The sequence below is a fragment of the Phascolarctos cinereus genome, unplaced genomic scaffold (assembly GCF_003287225.1).
Source record: "Phascolarctos cinereus isolate Bilbo 61053 unplaced genomic scaffold, phaCin_HiC Scaffold_2;HRSCAF=192, whole genome shotgun sequence".
Taxonomy (NCBI): Eukaryota; Metazoa; Chordata; class Mammalia; order Diprotodontia; family Phascolarctidae; genus Phascolarctos; species Phascolarctos cinereus.
Genome location: NW_027555625.1, coordinates 265557583 through 265580646, shown reverse-complemented (window position 1 = coordinate 265580646; position 23064 = coordinate 265557583). Strand labels below are relative to the sequence as shown.

The 23064-nt window shown below is 40.2% G+C and overlaps 1 protein-coding gene across 1 annotated transcript; it reads left to right on the top strand.

The window, feature by feature from the left end:
- Positions 1 to 8570: 8570 nt before the first annotated feature.
- EXOSC2 (exosome component 2) lies at positions 8571 to 22857 on the top strand. Its single transcript, XM_020973570.2, has 9 exons — positions 8571 to 8739; positions 9346 to 9447; positions 10528 to 10573; positions 11485 to 11574; positions 14137 to 14202; positions 14773 to 14841; positions 16437 to 16613; positions 17710 to 17838; positions 19449 to 22857. Exons 1-9 carry the CDS (start codon positions 8594 to 8596, stop codon positions 19527 to 19529), a joined length of 906 nt encoding a protein of 301 aa, XP_020829229.1. The 5' UTR covers positions 8571 to 8593; the 3' UTR covers positions 19530 to 22857.
- Positions 22858 to 23064: the final 207 nt, after the last annotated feature.

The following is a 23064-nucleotide window of genomic DNA, read 5'->3' as shown; positions in this document are numbered from 1 at the left end:
AACCCTGACATTACGTGGAAATTTCCACACCTATGGACCCAAGCCTCTGCAAAGAAGCAGAGGGAGGTGTCTTCTTCTAGCTTTTCTTTGGGGGAGAGGGGCAACCTTCCAATTGGTGGATCCTTATAGCACCCTGCATTTAATAGTTGCTCAATACAGCACGATTGATTGTGAGTGATAGAGGATTCACCTAAGTTAACATGATATTTACTTATATTCTTGTACAGCCACCAAGAGCCATTTTCTACTGACTTTCCAGTGACGCCCTGTTCTGGATGGCTGATATCAGCTGTCACCTACTTCTCTCCCCAATCCAACATAGAAGTCTATGTTGTACCACTGCCCTCTTTTGGCCGTTGATACTCATAAACTTCCTGGTTCAGATCTACCTGATCAACGATGAAAAGGCACTTCCTGCCCTATTACTTCCAGGAACAAATATAAAATGCCCTTTTTGGCTTTTAAAGTTTTCAATAACCAGCCCCTTTCTTACCTTTACCCTCTTCTTACATCTTACTCCCCTCCATGTACTTACTCTATACTCCAGTGACTCTGGCCTCCTAGATGTTCCTCAAATAATAACACTACATCTCCCAATTCCATACTTTTCACTGGCTGTCTCCCATGTCTGGAACTCTCTCCCTCCTCATCTCTGCCTCCTGGCTTCCTTTAGCTCCCAGCTAATATTTCACCTTCCACCTTTCCCAGTCTTCCTTAATCTTAGTGCCTTCCCTCTGAGACGATCTTCAACTTATCCTGTATATATCATGTTTGTGAGTAATTATTTTCATGTCGTCTCTCCCATTAGACTGTGAGCTCCTTGAGGACAGGGACTGTTTTTTGCTTTTCTTGGTATTCCCAGTGCTTAGTACAGTTTGTAGCACACAGGAAGCACTGAATTAATGCTTGCTTGTTGATTTGTCTTGACTTCCCCAAACTAACTCTGCAGAAGACAGAGCTTGGCCAAGCTTCATGGGAAAAGTAAGATAAATGTATGTATGTTTCAATGGGTGCACAAAAATTTAGTTTTCATCCTTCAAAGACCAACTCAAATACCACCTCTTTTCTGAGGCCTTTTTTTGGGGGAGGGGAATAAAACACAACAAACATTTACTAATAATTTACTGTGTTCAGAAAAAACTGTGCTATGCTAGGAGAGATAATACAATTTAGTTTAGACAGTTTCATTTCTCCTCTGTTTCCCTTTCCTAGATCAGCTACCCAGGAGTTCTTTGTGTGGAGTGGGAATTCAATTCAATTTGACTACTATGGGCAAGGCTGCAGTTATCTTGGAAACCAGCCATCTACCACAGATACACTGACATTTCAGATTAACCTTGTGGACAGAGCTTGGTAGGTCAAGACATCATAGCTTTTATTCCTGGTATGACTTCATCGATCTACCTATAAGAATGTATTAAGTGTTTATTATGGGTCAGATATTGTTCTAGGGTTTGAGAATACAGAGAACCATCTTAAACTGCCTATTAGACATCTTGAACTAGGTGTCCTGTAGTAACATTAAATTCAACATGTTAAAAACTGAACTCATTACCTTTCTCTCCAAGCCCTCTCTTCCTAACTTCCCAGTTACCAAGGTTGGAAACCTAGGCATCACCCTTGACTTCTCACTTTCTCTTACCTCCCATAATCTATACTGTTGCCAAGTCCTCTTAGTACTAACTCTCAAATACCCCCTTCTCTCCTCTAACATCACCACCACCCTGGTGTAGGACCTTATTGCCTCATGCCTAGACTACTGGTTGTCTTCTCTGTTTCAATTCTCTCTCTTATCAGCTATCAGAGTCTTCCCAGCTCAATTGAGGCAGAGATTAATTAGCCTGCTTTTCTGTTCTAAAGCACAGGCATTACCAAGTTACTCCCCCGTTTAATAAACTCTTTATTGTTGTCCTTTAGTCAAGCCTGACTCTTTGAGACCCCATTTGGAGTTTTCTTGGAAAAGATACTGGAGTGGTTTGCCATTTCCTTCTCTAGCTCATCTTACAGATGAGGAAACTGAGGAAAACAAGGTCAGGTGATTTGGCCAGGGTCACACAGCCAGTAAGTGTCTGATGCCAGATTTGAATTCATGAAGACCAGTCTTCTGATTCTAAGCCCAGTGTTCTATCCACTGAGCCACCAAACTGCTCCTTAATAAACTCTGGTAGTTTTCAATTACCTCAAGGATCAACTATGAAAACCTTCATTTGGCTTTTAAATTTCTTCATCACAGGGTCCCCTCCTATCTTTCCAATCTTCTTGCACCTTAGACTCATGAAATCTTGGATCCCGTGACACTGGCCTCCTCTATAGTCCACATACAAGACACCCTGTCTCTCTACTCTGTGCCCAACATGCCTGGAATGCTCTTCCTCCGTGTCTCCAAGCTTCTTTCAAATATCAGCTAAAATACTATCTTCAGCAAGAAGCTTTTTTCCAGTTCTCTTCCAGTTGTCTTCCTTCTAAAGTACTTCCTACTTATACAATATACATCTTGTATGGTCATCCTTGTTAACGTGTTTTCTACCCCATTAATATGTGAGTTCTTTAAAGGCAGGGATGCTGTTTTGCTTTTTCATGGTATCCCCATGTAGTTCCTGGGCCTTCAGTAGGTGCTTAATACATGCTTGCTGATTTGGCATTCCCTGCCCTTGAGGAGTTTATAATCTAGTGAGGGAAAACAACAGGTACAGACATAACTATAAACAGAATATATACAAAGTTAGGATTGGGTATTCTCTTAGTGTCTTCCTTTTTTTTTTCCATTGGATGGTAAAGGATAAAAGCATACATCACCCCCATCCCCAATCCCCAGATTCCTGAGAATATGGTTTCTTTGGGGAAAAGCCTCATGCAGATAAGTGAGAAGGTTTTAGGTGCTAGTTGCTCTGCAAAGATTTAAATTGGATTTTAATTGGTGGGTCCTATTTTAGTTTCTATTAATGGAACGGACAGGAATAGAATCCAATTTTCCCATTGACTTGTCACTTAGGAACCTTTCATCTTTACTCCTGATTGATCTTCAAGTGGCTGTGGTTTTTTTTGGACTTTGTGATCGAATTTTTCCTTACTTGGTCTACTTTGTTAGGATGCGAAGACCTGTAAACAAACACTTAAAGGAAAGGACCGCAATTTAAGGGAGCCCTGAGGGGGTGAATCCTTACGTAAATAAGACACTCCTTTTAAAGCTTGAACAATCACCCATACTATTTACCTGTTTTGTAAGCTTGGCTCGGTTTTCTTAAGAGGGAGTTGGTGGAGCAGAAATACATACCCTCTATTTCCTGGCATCTTGTTACTTTGAAGAACACAGTAGTTTAAGTTAACCTGCCCCGTAAAGAACAGTTTCAGGAAAGAGTCTAGCCAGTAGTTACTGGGAGAGCTGTTTTAAAAAGAGATTTGGAGATGGTTGACTTTGCAGTGAGGGAACAACTTAGACAGCCTAGAAAGAAGAAAGTTGGAAAATGGGCTAAACGAAATGTTATCCAACCAAACACTGCTTTCTGAAGAATCTCTCCTTTGGGGTCCATTGGAATTGGGGTCTGAGCTTTCCCAATGGCTCTAATCATACAGTCCCCCGACTAGAAAGGGTCTCAGCACAGGAATCCCTTTTACTAGATCCCTGATATTTAAAAAAAACCTCCATCTTCCACCCGAAGCCCTCCAGGATGGGGACACTCCTATTGCCTTATGAAGTAAACCATGTCACTTTTGGAAAGCTCTGATCGTTAGGAAGTTCTTCCTTATAGTCAGTAGAAATCTTGACTCGCTCCTTCCGCTTCCCTCTTTCTGCCTGTCGGCACTAGTTCTTCCCTCTTTGACTAGGCAGAACACGTGTAATCTCTTCCAAAGAACAGCCCTTCAGATGTTTGAAGATAGCTGTCATGTCTTCACCACCACCATCTCCCCCTTTCTTTTCTTCTCCAAGTTAAATACAATCTCCTGTGGTATTGAGTCCCTTCACCTTCCTTACCGTTTTATCTGTGGCTCGGATGTTAGCTTATTAGTGTCCTTCCTAAAACATGATGCTAGAACTGAATCCAGATGTGATTTGACCAGGGTAAAGTACAGTGAGAGTGCCGTCTCTCTTGTTTGGGATACTATTCTAGTAATGCAGCCTAAAACCTAATTCACTTTTTTGGTTGTCATGTTACAGTACAACTGAACTCGAATTCCACTAATAGCCCCAGGGTAGGGGGTCTAAACCTTGTTAGTGTCATAGACCACCACCCCGCGCCCCCCCCCCCCGCCCTTGGCAGGAGGCATAGAGCTCTTCACTTCTTATCATAAACAATTTGTTCGGATTCTCGATATCCAAGTGAATGGGTCTCTGACACAGTAGAATTTCAGCTAGATCTTTAGTGTTCTTTGCAGAGAAGAAATTCTAAACATTCCCATAAAAGATACAGTTATAGTTATATTCCAGATATGGTTCAAAATCTGCCTGCAAATAGCAGGGTTGATGTTGTTGGTAATAGGCACCACAGTGGTCAAGTTGTAACTCAGTCTTCATCAGCTGCCAGAATTAGAAATAATTGCTTTGTTGGGTTAAATCAAAATCTACAGAACTAGAACTCCTAGCCATTGATACCAACGCCCTGGTTTTTAAATAAGAGTAACAAGACCAAGTATAGAAGTTGCTTCCTTCCCAGTTTTCTTTATCTATAAAATAAGGGTAATGATAACTTCCCTGATATCCTAATACAAATGGAAGCCAGAGCTCTGGATTGGGAGTCAGAAGACTGGGGAGTTAATCTCAATTTTATTACTTATTCAGTGTGAGACTTTGGACTCTCCTTGGATCTTGGTTTTTCCACCTGTGAAATTAAGAAATTGGATTTGAAAGAAATCAATTTCACAAGTATAAGATAAGAGGAGCGAAGATAGGCTGTATTTATTTGAAAAAGATCTGGGGGTTTTAATGGACTTAAAGCTCAATATAAGTCAACCATGTAACATAGCTAATGCAATCTTAGGTTGCATTACAAAAGGCATGATGTCCAAGTCTAGAGATGCAATAATCTGACTTTATCTTGAACTGGTCAGACCATGTTAAACATTATATTTAGTTATGGCTGCCACATTTTTAGGACCTTACTAAGATGGACAGAATTGGACTGGATTCAGGAAGACCTGAGTTTGACTTTGAACAAGTCACTTCACTTCTCTCAGCCTCAGTTTCCTCATCTGTAAAATGGGGGTAATAACAGCACTTACCTCACAGGGTTGCTGTGAGGATCAAATCAAATAACCTGAGTAAAATGCTTTGAAAACCTTAAAGGAAATACAAATGCTAGCTGTTATTGCTCAGAGGAGGGAAATTAGGGTGGTAAAAAGCTTATGTATCATGTATATCCAATAAAAGAACGAGAGATGCTCAGCTTTTAAGTAGACTTTGGGACTACATGACTGCTTTTTTCAAGTATAGAATGATGAGACTGATCTATGAGGGCCAGACCTTTGAGTATACACAGAGATTCCCTACCTGGTTTCACTCCAAGGGGCCAAGTTCATGTGGAAACTTGGGGGAAGCAGTTCTCTGGCCAGACCTGACCAAGGGGCTGGTGGTACTGTTTGATGATGGAAAGTTTTCTAATTGGCTGCAGAACTGAATGTGAATACAAAAGGGGCAATCCACCCATCTTGCTTTCTCTTTCCTTTGCAGTTTTTAGGAGGCTGCCCCCCACCCCCACCCCAAAGCCCAACTGGGGGAAGATTGGATGTCCTTTTTTTCACTCTGCTATGGTGCTTGTGAACATATGGCACCTCAGTTTTTGCTCTTTTCTGATCTTCGGCAAACCCAGGTGGATGTGTCCAGGAAATGGACAGGAGATCTGGAGGTCTTAGCAGTAGCGGTAGGCATGGGAGCAGTAGTGTCCATGGCCAAAGAGGTAGAAATCTGCAGATGGGTCTGAAATAACAGTCATTAGAGTAGAGGAGAAGTTTTAGGAATTGTGACCCTTTGTGGTAGAGAGGGATGCTGACTATGAATTATAGAAATGCACTGATTCTCTGAGCTGAGAAAAAAAAGAAAGGGCAACATCCAGGGGGATCTTCATGAGGACTCAAGTAGTCAGCCCACTTCTGGAGACTCCAAGTAAGGAAAAACTTTCTAACAATGAGAACAATCTAAATGTGGAACAGGTTGCCATAAGAGGTAGTAAGGTTTTTCTCATGGGAAGCCTTCAAGGAAGGGCTGAGTGGCAACATGGGTATACTGGCAGAGGGATCTCTGTCTTTTTGGCCATGTGTGGGTTGGACTTAATGTTCCCCTATTCCCACCCCATCCCCCTTCCCAGGTCTCTTCCACTTTTGAGATTATTTAATTCTGGTGATACGATTTTAAAAGTCCCTACCAGGCCTATCATAAGGATAACAAGATCATAAAGAAGTAGAATCATACTTTTAGAATTAGGAGGATCCTAAAACGGTCATCTAGCCCAATACCCTGTTTTACTTCTCAGGAATCTAAGTTTCAGTGAGGTTAACTGGCTTGCTCAAAGTCATGTATTAGTGGCTGAGGTAGTGTGGCAAAACCTATATATGAACCTATGTACTCTGACTCCAGATCCAAAGCTCTTTCCCCAGTACCACACTGCCTCTTAGAAGAGATGTGAAAGTGCTTTGAAAACTAAAGAGCCACGAAATGTTTCATTTATTTTTAATATATTTTATTTATACCACAAAATATTTCCCAAGAACATGTAAAGTTTTTTTTAACATTCTTTTAAAAAATTTTTTGATTTCCAAATTCTCTCCCTCCCCCAGCCCTCTCCCACTACTTGAGAAGGCAAGAAACATGATATTGCTTATATGTGTGAAGTTGTGTAAAACATATTTCCATATTAGCCATGTTGCAAAAGAATAAACACACGTACAAAACAAGAAAAACAAAGAAGTAATAAAAGTATGCTCCAAATTGTACTCAGAGTTCATCAGCTCTCTCTGGAGGTGGATAGCATTTTTCATGATGGGTCCTTTGGAGTTGTCTTGGATCATTGCCTTCATCAGAGTAGCTAAGTCACAGTTAACCATTCTTACAATTGAGAAGGAAATTATAATTTTTATATTAATTGATATGATATATGCAATGAGTATACTAATAATTTTGTTTTTTCAAGAGCTGCATCTCCAACTTGTGAGTCAGACTCATAACACAGCTTGAACTGATCAATCAGACTTTGACAAGGCTCACAATCACTGGCATCCTTGTGCCTGTACCTGAAGTGAATTGAATCAAAGACTGTAGAACCTGTTCCCAGCACAGAACTCTGGTCCTACCAAGTAATAACTCCCAAGGACTCAAGCAATATTGCTCCCTCAGGACTCCAGAATTGTTCATTGTTTGTAATCCACCTTCCCTCCTTCCTTCTCATTGTGAATTATGTGTATAATCTCTGTCTTCACTTCAGCAAGGTGGAATTCTGATCAGGGGAATACCCAATTTGCAAATGTGTTCCTCATAGTGAAACTAATTAATTAAACAGCTATCTGATTACTGTCACTTTGTCTCTGGTCTACTATTTTGTCATTCTCAGGTTAGAGACTGGCTCAGTAAAATCCTGTTAACACAATATTGCTGTTACTGCATACAGGTCTCCTGGTTCTGCTCTCTTCATTTTGCATCAGTTCATAGCAGTCTTTCCAGGTTTTTCTGAAACCATCCTGCTCTAATTTATTATAGTACAATAGTCTTCCATCACAGTCATATACCACAACTTGTTCAGCCATTCCTCAACTGATGGGCATCCCCTTCCAATTTTCAATTCTTTGACATCACAAAAAGATGGGCTATAAATATTTTTGCATATATAGGGCCTTTTCCCTTTTCTTTAATCTCTTTTCCATACAGATCTAGTAGTGGTATTGCTGGGTCAAAGGATTCAAAACAGTTCTATAGCATTTTGGGCATAGTTACAAATTGTTCTCCAGAATGGTTGGACTGGTTCACAAACTCTACCAACAGTGGATTAGTGTCCCAATTTTTCTACATCTCTTCCAACATTTGTCATTTTCCTTTTTTTTTTTTGTCATTTTAGCCAATCTGATAGGTGTGAGGTGGTACCTCAGAGCTGTTTTAATTAGAATTTTTCTAATCAATAGTGATTTAGACTAGAACATTTTTTCATGCGACTATTGATAGCTTTACTTTCTCCCAAAAACTGCCTGTTCATATTCTTTGACCATTTATCAATTGGGAAACGAGAGCCATAAAATGTTAATGAATTAGTGTTATTCTATAATTTAAAGTTTTTCTTCCCCGAGCAATAATTTTAAGCCCGCGACTTCTAGGTCCTGTCGCCATTAAAATAGGGTATTGGAACCAATGTTAACAGGTGGGGGAGGGGTCGCCAGTAGTAAATAAGGGAACGCCACTTGCTCTTTCCCTTTCATTTTAAATACTTTAAACTACTCATACTCCTTCATTCCAATAAAAAAAAAAAAAGGCCATCTAGTAGCGGGTCCCCATTGGTAGCTACCTAACTAGGTGCCGCCCCCTTCCGTCCCGCCTACCGCTTTGTCCCGCCCCATTCCATTTTCTGGCTGCCAGTAGTTGTGGAACCGGAAACAGCTTCTCCAGGACGGAGTGCGCATGCACGGTCCTCTGGGCATCAAGATGGCGATGGAGATTCGGCTTCCTGTGGCCCGCACTCGGCTCCCTGAGAGCTTGGACCGGGACACACAGAAGCACTTGGTGGTGCCCGGGGACACGATCACCACGGATACCGGCTTCATGCGGTGCGTGGCAGGGGCTGCGGGCGGGCCGGCGTCCAGGAAGCTTGCCTTTCGGGCTTCCGCTTTCCCTGCCCTAAGACCCGCGTGTTCCCGCCAGCCGCGAGTCTCTGTCCCCGCGCGTCCCCGCGTGTCCCCGCGACTCGGTTCCTGACCTACATGCCCCTGTTCCTTTGTGGCCCTTCGTGTCCCAATATGTCTCTGCTTCTGTAGGTCCCTTCACAGCTCTGTTCCTGTGTGTCACTGCGTGCCCCTTCATGTCTCTGTATCTCTGTCCCCGCTTGTCCCCTCTCTCTCTTCTTTGTCTCTTTTTCCTGAGTGTCCTTGCGTGTGCCCATGTCTCTTCAAACCTGTTCCTGCATGGCCTTGTGTTTCTGTGCCCTGTGACCCTGCATGCCCTCCTGCCCCTCTTCCCAAGTGTCTATGCATCCATCACTCAGTAAGTAAGCATTTATTAAGCACCTCCTGTGTGCCAGGAACTGTGCTTAACGATAGGGACACAAAGAAAGGCAAAAACATTTCCTGCCCTCAAGTAGCAATATCTGCTTTATCCCGATGGGAAGAGCAGAGTGGTGCCCGTGGGTCTTGAGTAATAACTGTTTTTTGTTACAGGGGCCATGGTACCTATATGGGAGATGAGAAGCTAATAGCATCTGTGGCTGGCTCTGTGGAGAGAGTAAACAAGCTGATCTGTGTGAAAGCTTTGAAAACAAGGTGTGTCTATTCTTTCCTCCAGCTGGGGGTCACACTGGGGTCACAGGAACTGTGCCTTAGAAGAGACGGCCCATCCAGGCAGGTTTGTGGTGAGCTATTAGGTTGAAGTGCTTACTCTAAAGTTGGAGGAAATTTGGAAATGGGGAGAGGCTAAATCTTTTCTTTTAATATAGTTAAGTGCAAGTGATACTAGTGAAAACTTCTGGGCAAGGGTGATTGTTAAAGGAATGGGGACATACCCAAACTTTTATTTGGTTCTTGATACTCTTTAACTTCAAATGATCACTTCTCTTATATAGCTATAATTTTCCTTGTTAGGTTATTTAGAAGCTTCACATTTGTGTTAGTTCTGAAGCAGGCATAAATTCCTGAAAAATTAAACCAGACTCTAATCAGCAGTTTTGTAGAGTGTTGACTGTGTTCAAGATATCCTTGATGAAAGTAAAATACAGCCATAGCCCTCAATGGGCTTGCAGTCTAGTTGGGCTTAAATGCATAAATAAAAAGCTAAGTGATATATATGAGTTAAATGAAACAATACAAGAGTGATCATAAAGAAGTAGTTAATTACTAGTCAAAGTAATAACAAACTTTCATCAATGCATTGAACAGTCATGACTTCAGAAAAGTGATGATGAAGTGTGCCGTACACCTCTTGTCAAAAAAATGACGGCCTTAGAAGTACAGAATGAGACATGCATTTTCAGATATGGCTAGTGTATTGAATTGTTTTGCTTGACTATACTAATTTCTGACAATGGAGGCTTTCTGTTGGTGTTAAGAGTTAGTGGGTAGTGACAGAGATACAGAAGAAAAAAAAGAAAAGTTCATTGATAAAACATTTTTAAAAAGTTCACAGAAAAAGGTTCTAAATGGGACATATAGAGCAGTTTTGTTACCAGCATCTTAAATTTAATATATACTTTAAAAAACCCAAACTGTTACAGAAGTTTACACTTTCATATACAATCCTTGTTTTCATCGTTTCTGTGCTGAAATCTTTGTGTTTGTTGATGATTATTAAATTCCTAACAAGAGAATTGAAAAAAGTCAATGATTGACATTGGTTGTCTTTTTCAGGTATAATGGTGAAGTAGGAGACATTGTAGTGGGGAGAATCACAGAGGTAAAGTTTGAATCAGGCAGTTTGCTTTTTTAAAAAATGATTCTGAATTTCACAAGCAAACAGAGAACATTCGTGTGTGTGTGTGTGTGTGTGTGTGTGTGTGTGTGTGTGTGTTAGAACAGAATGTGTGAAACCATAAATTTTTTGTGTACTTAAAAAAAGTATATGAGTCATCGTGTTTTAATCTTTTAAAGCTGTTTTGCTCTTATAAATAAGTATAGTCAGCACATTTGCCAAGCCCTAAAATGTATATATGATTCTGCATCTTGGGGCGCATTACCCTTTTGTCAGGAGGTAGGTAGCATGAGTCTTTACTGGTGAACTTCTCTAGACTTGTGAGTGGTCATTGAATTGGTGAAAGTTCTTAAGTCTTTTGAGTTGAAAAAATTTTCTAAGCTTACTTCACTTAATCCTCAGTTCATGCGAGTCTTCCCAGCTTTCTCTGAAACTGTCCTTTTCATCGTTTCTTACAGTACAATCACTCCTACTTTCTTATACTGTAGGCTGTTTGGTGATTCCCCAGTTGATTAAATGCCGCTTTTGTTTCCAGTTCAACAAGGAGAACTGCTGTAATTATTTTCATACATAAGGATTTTTTATCCTCTTTATTTGATCTCTTTGGTGTGTAGTCTTAGAAGTGCCATTGCTGGGTCAGATGGTATATACACATAGCTTAGTGACTTGGGGCTTTTCAGAATGGCTGGATCAGATCATAGAGATTGTATGCTTTGAAAAAAGAAAAAATAGTCAAACATGTTTTTGGTAGAGGGCATGATTAGCTAAATTGTAATTTGTATTATTTTTGCTGCAAAAATTCAGGCTGTGTTACAACAATATTTGGGGTCACTGACTCTCTAGAGTCTGGGTTCTTGGAATTAGAGTCAGTAACTCTAGAATGCCTTACTTTGTAGGTTCAGCAGAAGCGGTGGAAGGTAGAGACCAACTCCAGGCTGGATTCAGTCTTGCTTCTCTCATCCATGAACCTTCCAGGAGGAGAGCTGGTGAGTGCTTACAGCTAAATTCCATTTTCCTGCTCTCCAACCATAGTTGCAAAAACTTGGGATTTCTACATAGACTAATAGGCTAATCTCATAAATTTCTACACAGACAATGGACACCACTGGCATGTTTCCTTATTGCTTGAAGAAAATACAGAGGAAATTTGCTGATAGGAGTAAAACATCATTCTTTTAAGTGGTGAAAAGAAGGGCTAAATTTTTCCAATGTGGGCAGTAATGTGAGAGCAAGGGCATCCTTGAGATGGAAGCCTAATGAAATATTATCTGGAAGGTCCATATGCAGCAGGAACTTAGACCCCTGGTACTGATCATTTCCCTGTTCCAAGTCTGTACTGCTTTAAACAGATAGCATGTTTCTGGAAAGCTGTATGTAAATTAAATTTTAGCATATAGACTCATGCTGTAAGTTTACTATGGGAAACTTTCTGTAAAGGATTCGTATACCAAGCCTTTTTTAAAAGTTGTTTAAAATTCCTTCTAATTTTTCTATCTTTACATAACTGGATTTTCATATCTGGTTTACTTAAGGTGTACTCTTATACGGAACATAAGAATCTTTTTAGCCCTCATGTTTTCACTTAGGATCGAATGGTTCCTTTGGATGTCATTGCCATTTTAGGGCAGAGTAGAAGAAAGAAGAGGTCAATTACAAAATCTCCTTTGCAAGAGAACTCCAAAATCATCAGGTTCATCCTGTCTCTGAACAGAAATCCTTTCTACCTCATCCTTGACAAATGGTCACCTCTCCTGTGCCTGAAGACTTCCATTAATGGGAGCAGCTCATGAAATGTGTCCCTACACTAAGCCCCAGATCTGCCTCCCTGCAGCTTTAGAGTAGTAATGACGAAGACAGCTGCCATGCTCAGACAGTGGTTCCATGTGAGATAGGCAATGTGAGGCCTATCGTCCTCATTTTATAGATTAGAAAACAAGCCCAAGGGGGTAGTCTAGACAAGTTCGCATCGGAGAGAGGATTCAGGCCCACCTCTCCTGTCTGTGATGGCGGCTATTTTTCCGCTGCGGCACGGTGACTTTGACCTGTTGTTCCTGATGCTCCCCTCTGAGGCTAAATAGGACAAATCTAAATCTTCTTTCTTGTGACAGCCGAGGCAACAAGCATGCATTTGGTGCTTCACGTGTGCCGGGCGCTGTGCTGAGTGCTGGTGACAGCCCTTTGAAGGCGCTGCGCTGCCTCCTCCCTCAGAGTCTCTTTTCATTCAGCCGTTTGCTGGTCAGTCAGTACTCAGAGAGTATGGTTTCCAGCCTCTTCAGCATCCTGGTCTCCCTCCTCTGCCAGCTTGGTGTCCTTAAAAATATGGAGCCCCAAGCTTAATACAGTAATCAGCCATGGTGTAACTAGGAGAGAATATCATGGAATGATTACCTCCTGCCTTTTGGACACACGACCGATCGCTATTAGTTCAGACCAAAATTAGATTAACTTTTTTGATTGTGTGTTACTGTTGACTCACTGAGAGTATAGTCTCCTTAAAACTTCCCAACTATTGTCTTTATAGAGTTCTCCCATCCTATACTTGTGAGTTTTTTGTGTAGGATTTTATATTTATCCCTATTAAATTTCCATCTTGAGAGGCAGACTGGTGTAGTGGCCAGTGAATCTCGTATTCAAGTCTAGCCCCATTCAGCCTGGCTGTGTGACCTCCTCTAAGCCCTTCACCTCCTGGTGCCCCATTGCCATTCCTGAGACCAGAAGTTGCAGAGCAAATGCTGATCTTTATGGTTTGGAGGAAAGTTTCCTCCCTGGGAGTCCCCTGTACCAACAAAATTAAACATTTGGTTCTCAGCCAAATGAAAACAAAGTAAAACAGACATCAGCTTATTAGATCTACCCCTCTGTCCCAGCCTGGCTAAATCCTTTTGTGTCCTAATGTGCTAGCTTTCCCTTCCGGCTTTGTGTCATCTGAAAATTGGACATGAAGGGGAGGGGGGAGGAGAGAAAGAGAAGCAGAGAGAGGCTGCTGTTTTTGACTGAGGTATCACAGTTCAGCTGCTGTGCTTAAGAAATGAGGTAGGCCCTTATGAATAAGATGATACAGACCTCTTGTTTTTTATAGATGGGTACACTGGGGCACGGAAGGACAAAGCAAAGGGCTTAGACTAGGATTCCTAAGATCCTTCTGGCTCTAAGGTTCTCCGATGCTCAAAGTTCTTTTGGGGGATCATAGAATCCTAGACTTAGGGCTGGAAGGGACCTCACTGGCTACCTCATTTTACAGAGAAGGAACTGAGAAGATTGCCCTGTCACCCAGATAGCCAGTGTCTGAGACAAGATTCAAATTCGGATCTTTCTGACTCTTGTCCAGCACTATCCCCACTGTGATTCCAAGCTGCCCAAGACAATTGAGGGCATCTTGGTAGCAGATGTCATTTAGCTATTAAAGCTTAAAACTGCCCCAGTACTTTTGGGACACCCTGTATAGCTCCAGGAAATATCTTCAGAAGGAGAAAAGAGAAATAAAATCTGGGGAAATTTGTTTCTCTGAGTGGATGTAAGTAACATTTTTGTTTTTTTGTGTACTTCAGAGGAGAAGATCTGCAGAAGATGAACTTGCAATGAGGGACTTCTTACAGGAAGGGGACCTCATCAGTGTATCCTTAGATTTTGTAATTTGGCGTCTTTCTGTTTCTTCAGAGAGTGGCAAAATAAAACTGAAATTGTATTTAAGTGATGTGATAAGCCTGAGAATTTTCACAAGTATATGTAAACTAAAAACCAAGGTCATGGATATTGGTGAAGAATTTCTTCACTTTTGACATGAACTCCATTGCCTCTTCTTTTAGATACTACCTAGTTTGGCTCAGCTATTTTTTTGTCACAGGTTGTGCTAGCCTGGCCTTTAGGTTAGACAGGAAAATTCACTTTAATGATAAGGTGGCCATTTATCCCAGGGAATTAAAAAGGGTATTTTTCAGACCAGGATGTCAATTCTGGCTAAAGGAGAATGAGTAGGTCAGAGTGAAATACTCCTGATTAGTCTAGTTCTAAGGTTTGTAGATAAGGAATGATGAAAATGGAAAACAAATTAAGGTGCTGGGAGCCATGTTTGTGTGTATATGAGGGGAGAGAATGTGGGATGGGGGTGATGAGAAGATATCTTAAAATGGAAATGGAGAGGTATGAGCTGCAGACCACTGTTACCTCCTTCATTGCGAGGCCAGGCTGAAGTCCAGGCGGTATTTTCTGATGGTGCTGTGTCTCTACATACCAGGAGTCTAAAATATGGAAAAGTAAGTAGTATTGTAAAGCATTCCTACCGCCATTTTCATTCTCTTTGTGACTGGGCCTGCAAGTCTATTTCTAAATCCCTGGCACAGTCTGTAGCACTCTGAGCTAAAGGATTTCATGCTCTTCAGAAAGGGGAGTTTTGGGTTGGTGGCCCCAGTGCTCTATAGCTTAAGACAAAGAGGAGGTCAGAAGTAACATGCATAGGATATCCTTGGAACAATGGCATTGGAGAAACTGAAACAAAGTTTTGCTTTCCTAAGTGGGGAGTGATTCTCCCTGGAACTTGCTCAAGTGAAATAAGAGCCATTGTAGTACATAAAACATTGTTAATGCCATTTCTTCTTAGAGGAAATAAATTTAGAGTGGACCATCCTGTTTCATGTAATTAATTTAGGTTTCATTCATTCAGTCAACTTTTATCAAGCACTTACTGTGTACAAGGTCCTGTGGTGAACATAAATGATAGCTGATAATAGGCAGTGGGGTTAAGTGACTTGCCCAGGGTCACACAGCTAGTAAGTGTCAAGTGTCTGAGGCTGGATATGAACTGGGGTCCTCCTGACTCCAGGGCTGGTACTCAATCCATGGCACCGTCTAACTTCCCCTTGATGATAGCTTACATCTCATTGGTCTGAGAAGGAAGGTTGGACAAAATAGATGGCGTTAACCTAATGTGAACATTTAAAAATATAAAGGATATTGCTTCTGGTAAAATTAATTTTGTTACTTGAGCTTTCAAAATGGCATTTCATGCAGGAGCAGAGATCTCTTAGGATTCAAGTTATTATAAGGCTACGTTATTAAAGCTCTAACTTTTTTTTAACAACACATTTTCCTAAAAAAAAAAATCCTGTGATTTTTTTTAGGCCTCTTGGGTTTTTATATGTTTAATTTTCTGAAGTAGAACAAAGAAATCTTTCCTTGAGAAAGTAACTACATCTTCCAGCATTCCAAGGCCTTCAAATATGAAAGGGAAATGTGTTTTGCTTTGTATGCTGTCCTCTATTGTTGAAGATAATGCTACCTAACCCCTTGTTATTGTGGGGGCTGGATTAGTGCCAGTTGCCCTCCCTCAGGTAGGGAGTAACCAGGGAATGGGACAAAACCACCTGGTGATAAAAGCCTTGACCTTGGCCTCATTGCACCTGGGATTTAATTGCACTAAACTGACCCAGACTGTTTAGTGTAGTGATTTTGAGTAAAAGAAGTTTTGAATAGTCAGCTGATAGTAAACATATACAACATTTAAACAATATGTGAATGTGGTGTAGAAATTGAATTTTGAACCTTTATATAGGTTCTTCTGTGTAAAAATTCAGCTCTTGATATTGCATATACACACACATTTATGCATAAATATTCACACACATCTGTGTGTGCATATGCATATATGCACATATATGATATAGCAGTTGCTTTTGAGCAGTTAGATTTGGAATGGGGAAGGGACTTTTGATTATACCCAGTCTATAATCACCTTCAGCTCCGTGTAAGATTTTTATTTTAACTTTCAGAGGTCAACTTATGTATCATAATTTATGGTATATTTAATTCTCTCAGGCCAACTTTTACTGATTTATTGTAATTTTTATCTTAGCTTGGGCAGGGTGTTCTCGTCCAGGTTTCTCCTTCCCTGGTGAAACGACAGAAGACTCATTTTCATGACTTGCCTTGTGGTGCCTCTGTGATATTGGGCAATAATGGCTTCATCTGGATCTACCCCACCCCTGAGCAGAGAGAAGAAGAGGCAGGAAGCTTCATTGCCAATCTAGAGGTGAGAAGTCTCACTAACACCGGTGTTAGTGAGTGAATGAATGGTAACAGAAAGAATTCTCACTGTGTTTTTGTGGCATGTTTCTAACTTGCCTAATGGTGGACATGTTCGGAATTACCTTGAGTTGTGCATCCTACAGTATTCAGAAAAGATTTAAGTTTTTGACCAATTGATTGTTAGCAGAAGTAATAGGCAATCCGAGGATACTATCCAAAGATTTACTTCATAATGAATGAGATGAACCCATCCTTATTCATTTCTTTTGGACCATCCTCTTTCGTGTAATTAATTTAGATTTTGTTTATTCAGCCAACATTTATCAAGCACTTACTATACACAACATCCTGTGGTGAACATGAATGATAGCTGATAATAGCTTTTATATGTATTGTCTCATTTGATCCTCACAGGAAGCCTGTGATCTAGATAATGAAAGTATTATTCTCACTTTATAGGTAAAGAAGCATTCAAGGACATTAGATGAGCTAAGCCAGGGGTGGGGCCACATGTGACCCTCTAGGTCCTCAAGTTAGGCTCTTTGACTGAACCCAAACTTCACAGAAAAATCCCCTTAATAAAAGGATTTGTTCTGTAAAACTTGGACTCGGTCAAAAGGCTGCACCCAAGGACCTAGAAGGTCACATGTGGCCTCCAGGCTGCAGGCTCCTTACCCCTGAGCTGAGCCAAAGCTCCTGCCTTTGTGGACCTTATAGTCTGGTTGGTGATATAAGACATTTACCCAAATATTTTAGGAGGTAGGATTTGACGAATTCTTTGGTAATGTACAAATTGCTATGTGAATGTAGAGGAGGGAAGGGTAGTTTTCTGAATGAGGGCAGTATGGGAAGACTTTATGAACAAGGTGTCTTGAGTTGGGTCATTAATGATGGGTTGGAATTAAAGCTCCTAGGAGTGCAGGGTCAGGGCTAGGTGGGGAAATTGGAGCCATGAGTTCTGCCCTTTTTTCCTAACGGTATGATTTGAGTTTCTGTTGGTATTATTTTCAATCTTTTCACTTTTTTTGGTGATTTTTATTCCTTGTCTTTGTATGATTGACTCTGTTTCCCCCCCCAACTCCTTTTCCTCTTACCTGCAGCCAGTACCACTTTCTGATCGGGAGGTGATATCTCGGCTCCGGAACTGCATTGTTTCCCTGGTGGCTCAGAAGATGATGTTGTTTGACACTAGTCTTCTGTACTGCTATGAAGCATCTCTTCCCCATCAGGTATTCAGTTGGGTTGTTTTCCATGTTACACTATCTGCTGTAAACAGTTTTGTGGCAAAGATGAGATAAGGTCTCTCCCTCTCCCTTAGTCACAACCAAAGGCAGTGAACAGTCTTCCTAAATGTACTTCTGTATATTAGTCTGAATCCACATGGTGAATGTCTGAGTCAAACACAGCTGCCTCCTATTAATTGTTTTATAATTTTCTTCTTATTTACAAATGAGTGAATCTGAGATTTTTTCAGCATTGGGCAACTTCAGGATCAGCTGGGATGGACATTCCAAGTTGCACTGGTTTGGGGAGTAGCTAGGTGGCGCAGTAATAATCTTGGGCCTGGAGTCAGGAAAAGTCATCTTCCTGATTTCAAATCTGGCCTCAGACACTTAAGTGATTTACTAGCTATGTGACCCTGGGCAAATCATTTAACCCTGTTTGCCTCAGTTTCTCATCTGTAAAATGAGCTGGAAAAGGAAATGGCAAACCACTCTAGTATCTTTGCCAAGAAAACCCCAGATAAGATCACAAAGAGAGTTGGGTATGAGTGAAAAAATGATTGAACAGGTTAGCTCCAGGTTTGGTTTCTTAATTCCTCCTAAAACAGTATCTTTATACTGGTCAACAGAGAGAATCCTTCTGAGTTATTAAGATAATGGTCTAGTTTTGGCAGGTTCTGTTTCTCCCTCATTCCTCACGTCCAGTCAAATGCCAGATCTTGTTGTTTTTACCTTTACCACATCTCCTATATCTGTCTGCTTCTCTCTAGTCACAGAGCCACCTTCCTACTTCAGCCACTCATCATCTGTTAACCTAGATTATTGTAACAGCCTCTTAACTGCAATCTCTGCCTTGAGTCTCTTCTTTGTCCAAACCATTCTTCTTCCATGCAGCTGCTAAAACATGACTTTGCTAATGTTCAGATTTGACTGTATTATCTCCCCCCACCCCGAAACTCTAGTCAGTCCCTTTTATTTCTAGAATAACATATAGACCCCCACGTTTGGCTTTCAAATGCCTTCACCACCTGGCCCCAACCTGTCTGTCCAACTTTACTCTGCATCACTTTGTTTCAAGTACTGCACAGTCCAAACTGGCTTTCTCTCTGTTTCTCACGTATGTGACATCTTCCACTTCTACATCTTTGTACTGGATGTCCCCACATACTTGGAATGCAGTCACTTGTCATATTTGACTCTTAAAATCCTGTATTTCCTTCTGAACTGTTCAGTGTACATGTCTTCTACATAAACCTTTTTGCCATTCCCTCTAAATTTCCTAGGACCTTCTCCCTCCAAAAATTTGCCCTGTATTTATTTTATAAATAGTTATGTATGTACATGTCTTTCCTGCTCAGAGTTCCTTGAGGGCAAGGGAATGTTTCATTTTTGTCTTTGTGTCTCCATGGCCAAGCACAGTACTTTGTGCATAGTAGGCATTTAATAAAAGTTTGTTGTTTGATTGTCATTTATAGCCTGTTCTGTTTTCTGGGCAGTTCTTTTATTCCTTTTGTATCAGCCTGTTTTCTTGGTGTTGTGTGTAGCTTATAAAGCCTGGTTGTATGCTTGTTGGTGGTTCCTTATCTATGTGAACAACTTCATCTTTTGTCTTCTAGATCAAGGACATTTTAAAACCAGAGATAATGGAAGAAATTGTAATGGAAACTCGACAGAGGCTTTTGGAACAGGAGGGATAAGGAATCTGGAGATGAAGACTGCTGTATATTTTTGGCTGATGCACATCTTGGGGAGAGCCTAGTCGTGTGACTAGTTCTTAGTTGGAACATGACAGCTGTTTAGATAGAAGTTTTGACCAATATATGCAAAGGAGCCACTGTGATGGACACCCAGCATTAAGCTAAATGAAGAGCCAAGAAAAGAATCGCGTGGTCAGCGCTGACAAGCGTTCTTCTGTCTCTTACCTGTAGCTGCTCTTTCTTCTTTCCCTTTATATAGAAAATGAGGGTGATAAAAACATAAGTGGAAAATTGTGCCTTTGGGCTCTTTAGTTGGAGCTTGAGTCCAAGCAGTAGATGGCAGTTTCAGCTTATTAAAAGTATGTGATGTTCCCGGCCAGAATTTGCTTCGCTGCCTGGGATAATAAAGAGAATCCTTTGTCTCCCACCCACCATCATTCCCACAGAACAATGTAAATAAACCCAGTGACCCATGAAATTGGCCCTATAAAAGACATAGCAACTCTGACCCCAAATGTTACTTTTCAGGCTTTTTTTTTTAACAAAAACATATCACATTCCAGTTGTATTTTAATCAGTTTTTTAGATTAAGTCTAAAAGGTGGCAGCTTACTTAGTTGGAATCTTGTATCCCATTTAATGGGCTACTTTAAAAACATAGATTTAACTTTGGTGAACATTGCCTTACAACCCTGAGAATGGACTCTGGATTCATCCTTAGAAGAGTGGATCCTCTTCACCAAGACCTCTTAGTTCTGCCCAAAAAGATATTTTTTTATACAGATTCCGAAGGTACTTGAATTGCCATTGTTGATGCACAAGTCATCTTGGACTGATATTAGAGAGGATGAATTAATTGAGTCTGTACACTTTAAGAGGAGTGAAATGAGACAGAGACAGTGGTTTTGGGGACATGGGCGTTCTCGTGCAGTGTTTTTATGTAGTTTTGATTAGGTTGTTCAAAGACAATTGTTTACAAAATTTTTTCTAAATATTGTACATGTGCACATATTGTTTTGGTACACTGGTGGAATTCCTAGAATTTGGTTTCTGCTTTTCTGTTCTTTATCACTGTTGGAGGCTGATTTGAGTGAAAGGTATCTGCTGACAGATTCATCACATCACACCCCACCCAAAGGATTTGAAAGATAAATGCAATAGTTAAAATATATTGCCTTTTATTTGAGCTTTGGGTTATATTTGACAAGGCTTGAATATATATTGGATAATTTTTTCCTGGAATGATACGTTAGTTTCCTTATGTAGTCACCCATGATCCCAAACATGTCACTCCTGTCCCCAGTTTTTGTCACCCATTCTATTTTCAGTGAGTTTGCAAAGTGAAATGATTTGTTTAGCTCTATTTGCCTTGTATTTAGTAGTTCTTTGTATTTTTAAAGAATAATTTTCTAGCTCATAATACTTTAAGAGAAATGAAAGGGCATAAGTGGAAGCTTGTCCATGGTAGTTGATTGAGGGGTTTGGTTTGAGACCAGATTGTAAGTCCCTTGAGAGCAGGGACCATGTTATGGTGCTGTGCACACACAGGTGTTCAATAAATATTTGTTGAAAAAAATTTTTTTTTGTTCAGACCTGTAATTGTATTAGTAGAGAGAACCTCTGATATGGAAACTCACTTCACAAAACAAACTCCTTATATAGATGTAGGTTTGCAATATAACTTAAGTCTTAAGAGAGTTGCTGAAGGTATTGAGAAATTGATTTACTTGTCCATGGTTGCACAGCTGGTATGTGTCAGAGGCAGGACTTGAATCCAAGTCTTTCTGACATGCCAAATAAATTTTAGTTGACCTATTATGTAGAAAATAGTAGCTGTTAATTTTTTTTATTTTTTTGGTGAGGCAGTCGGGGTTAAGTGACTTGCCCAGGGTCACACAGCTAGTGTCAAGTGTCTGAGGTTGGATTTGAACTCAGGTCCTCCTGACTCCAAGACCAGAGATTGATCCACTGCACCACCTAGCTGCCCCTAAATTTTTTAATTGACATTTGTTTTTAGATTATATTCAGTACCAAATATGTCCCTCTCTCCTCCCCTACCCAGTGAACCCATACCGTAGAGAATAAAAAGGAAATAAAAAAATTAAAAAACAGTTCAGCAAAACTAATTGAACTGGGTCTAATATAATATGCAATATTCCATGCTTGTGGGTTTCATTTCTTTTTTTTTTAATTTTTTTTGTGGGTTTCATTTCTGCAATGTACATTTTCTCAGCCCTTTTTAAGTCGGAGCTTTGTTGCTACAATTACAGACCATGTGTTTTATCCTTTTCTTTCCATTGACATTATTGTAATCGTGTATATTATTTCCTTGGTTCTGCTTTACTCAATGAGTTTCTGTCTTTGTATGCTCCTCTGTATTCTCCATACTCCTGGTTCCTTATGATGTAGTAACATTTCATTATATTTGTGTACCCCCAGTGGTCCTCAAGCTTTTTGTGTTGACGACATAGTATTCTTTGCTTGTGGGAATTTGTAGCCTACTGGACGTTCAAAATTTCATGACTAACATAGCAAAATATGAGGCATTCCATTTATTTTGCCATTCCTAAATCTGTGGGCATCATTTTATTTCTTTGCTACAACCAAAGTGGTGCTATGAATATTTTGATGTACCACAGGATCTTTCTGTCTGATCTCATTGGAGTGTATACATACCTAGAAGTAGGATCTCTGGGTCAAAAGGTAGAAATATTTTTGTTGCTTTTTTAGCATAATTCCAAATTGCTTTCCAGAGTAGCTGGGCCAGTTCACAGCTCTACTAGCAGTGTATTACCATGCCTGTCTTTCCAGATATGTTCTAGTCTTGATTTTTATCTTTATCAATTAGGGAGGATCAAGGTGAAATCTCAGAATTGTTTTGACTTGCATTTTTCTTATTATTAGTGGTCTGGAGCAGTCTTGTGTGATTTTTGTTAGTTGAAATTCTTCTTGAAAATCATATGTGTACACATGATACTCACTAGCTGTGTGACCCTGGGAAGTCACTTAACCCTGATTGCCTTGCCAAAAAAAAAAAATAGAGAATCATATGTGTCCTTTGCCCACAGATTCATTTGGAGGATGGCAGTTCTTATTTAATTTGTTATTGAATCACTATACTGTAATTATTTTGTAATTTAGTTACTGCCTGTGGCCACAAGAGGGTGACATTGTTCAATGAATCAAATAGCTCACTGCTTTACTGGAAAAATTCTGCCAAGGTTTCTCATATTTTTTAAAATTAGTTTTTAAATTTTGAATTTGACAAACATCAACAAATATGAATATTTCTACATGCAAACAGAAATAAAGAAGGTATGTATATCCAATTTGTGTATTATATATAGATTTTTAAAAGTATATATTAAACACTAGTACCAACACTACCGCCCTGCTAGTTTGTGCCCCTTCTGAACTTTCTTCTGTGTATCTTTTTTTCAATTCATGTGTCTGCTATTTGCGATTGTTGTGACCGTAAGCACCTCTTTTTTTTTTTATTATTAATTGTAGTTTTCAACAATCACTTCCATAAGCTT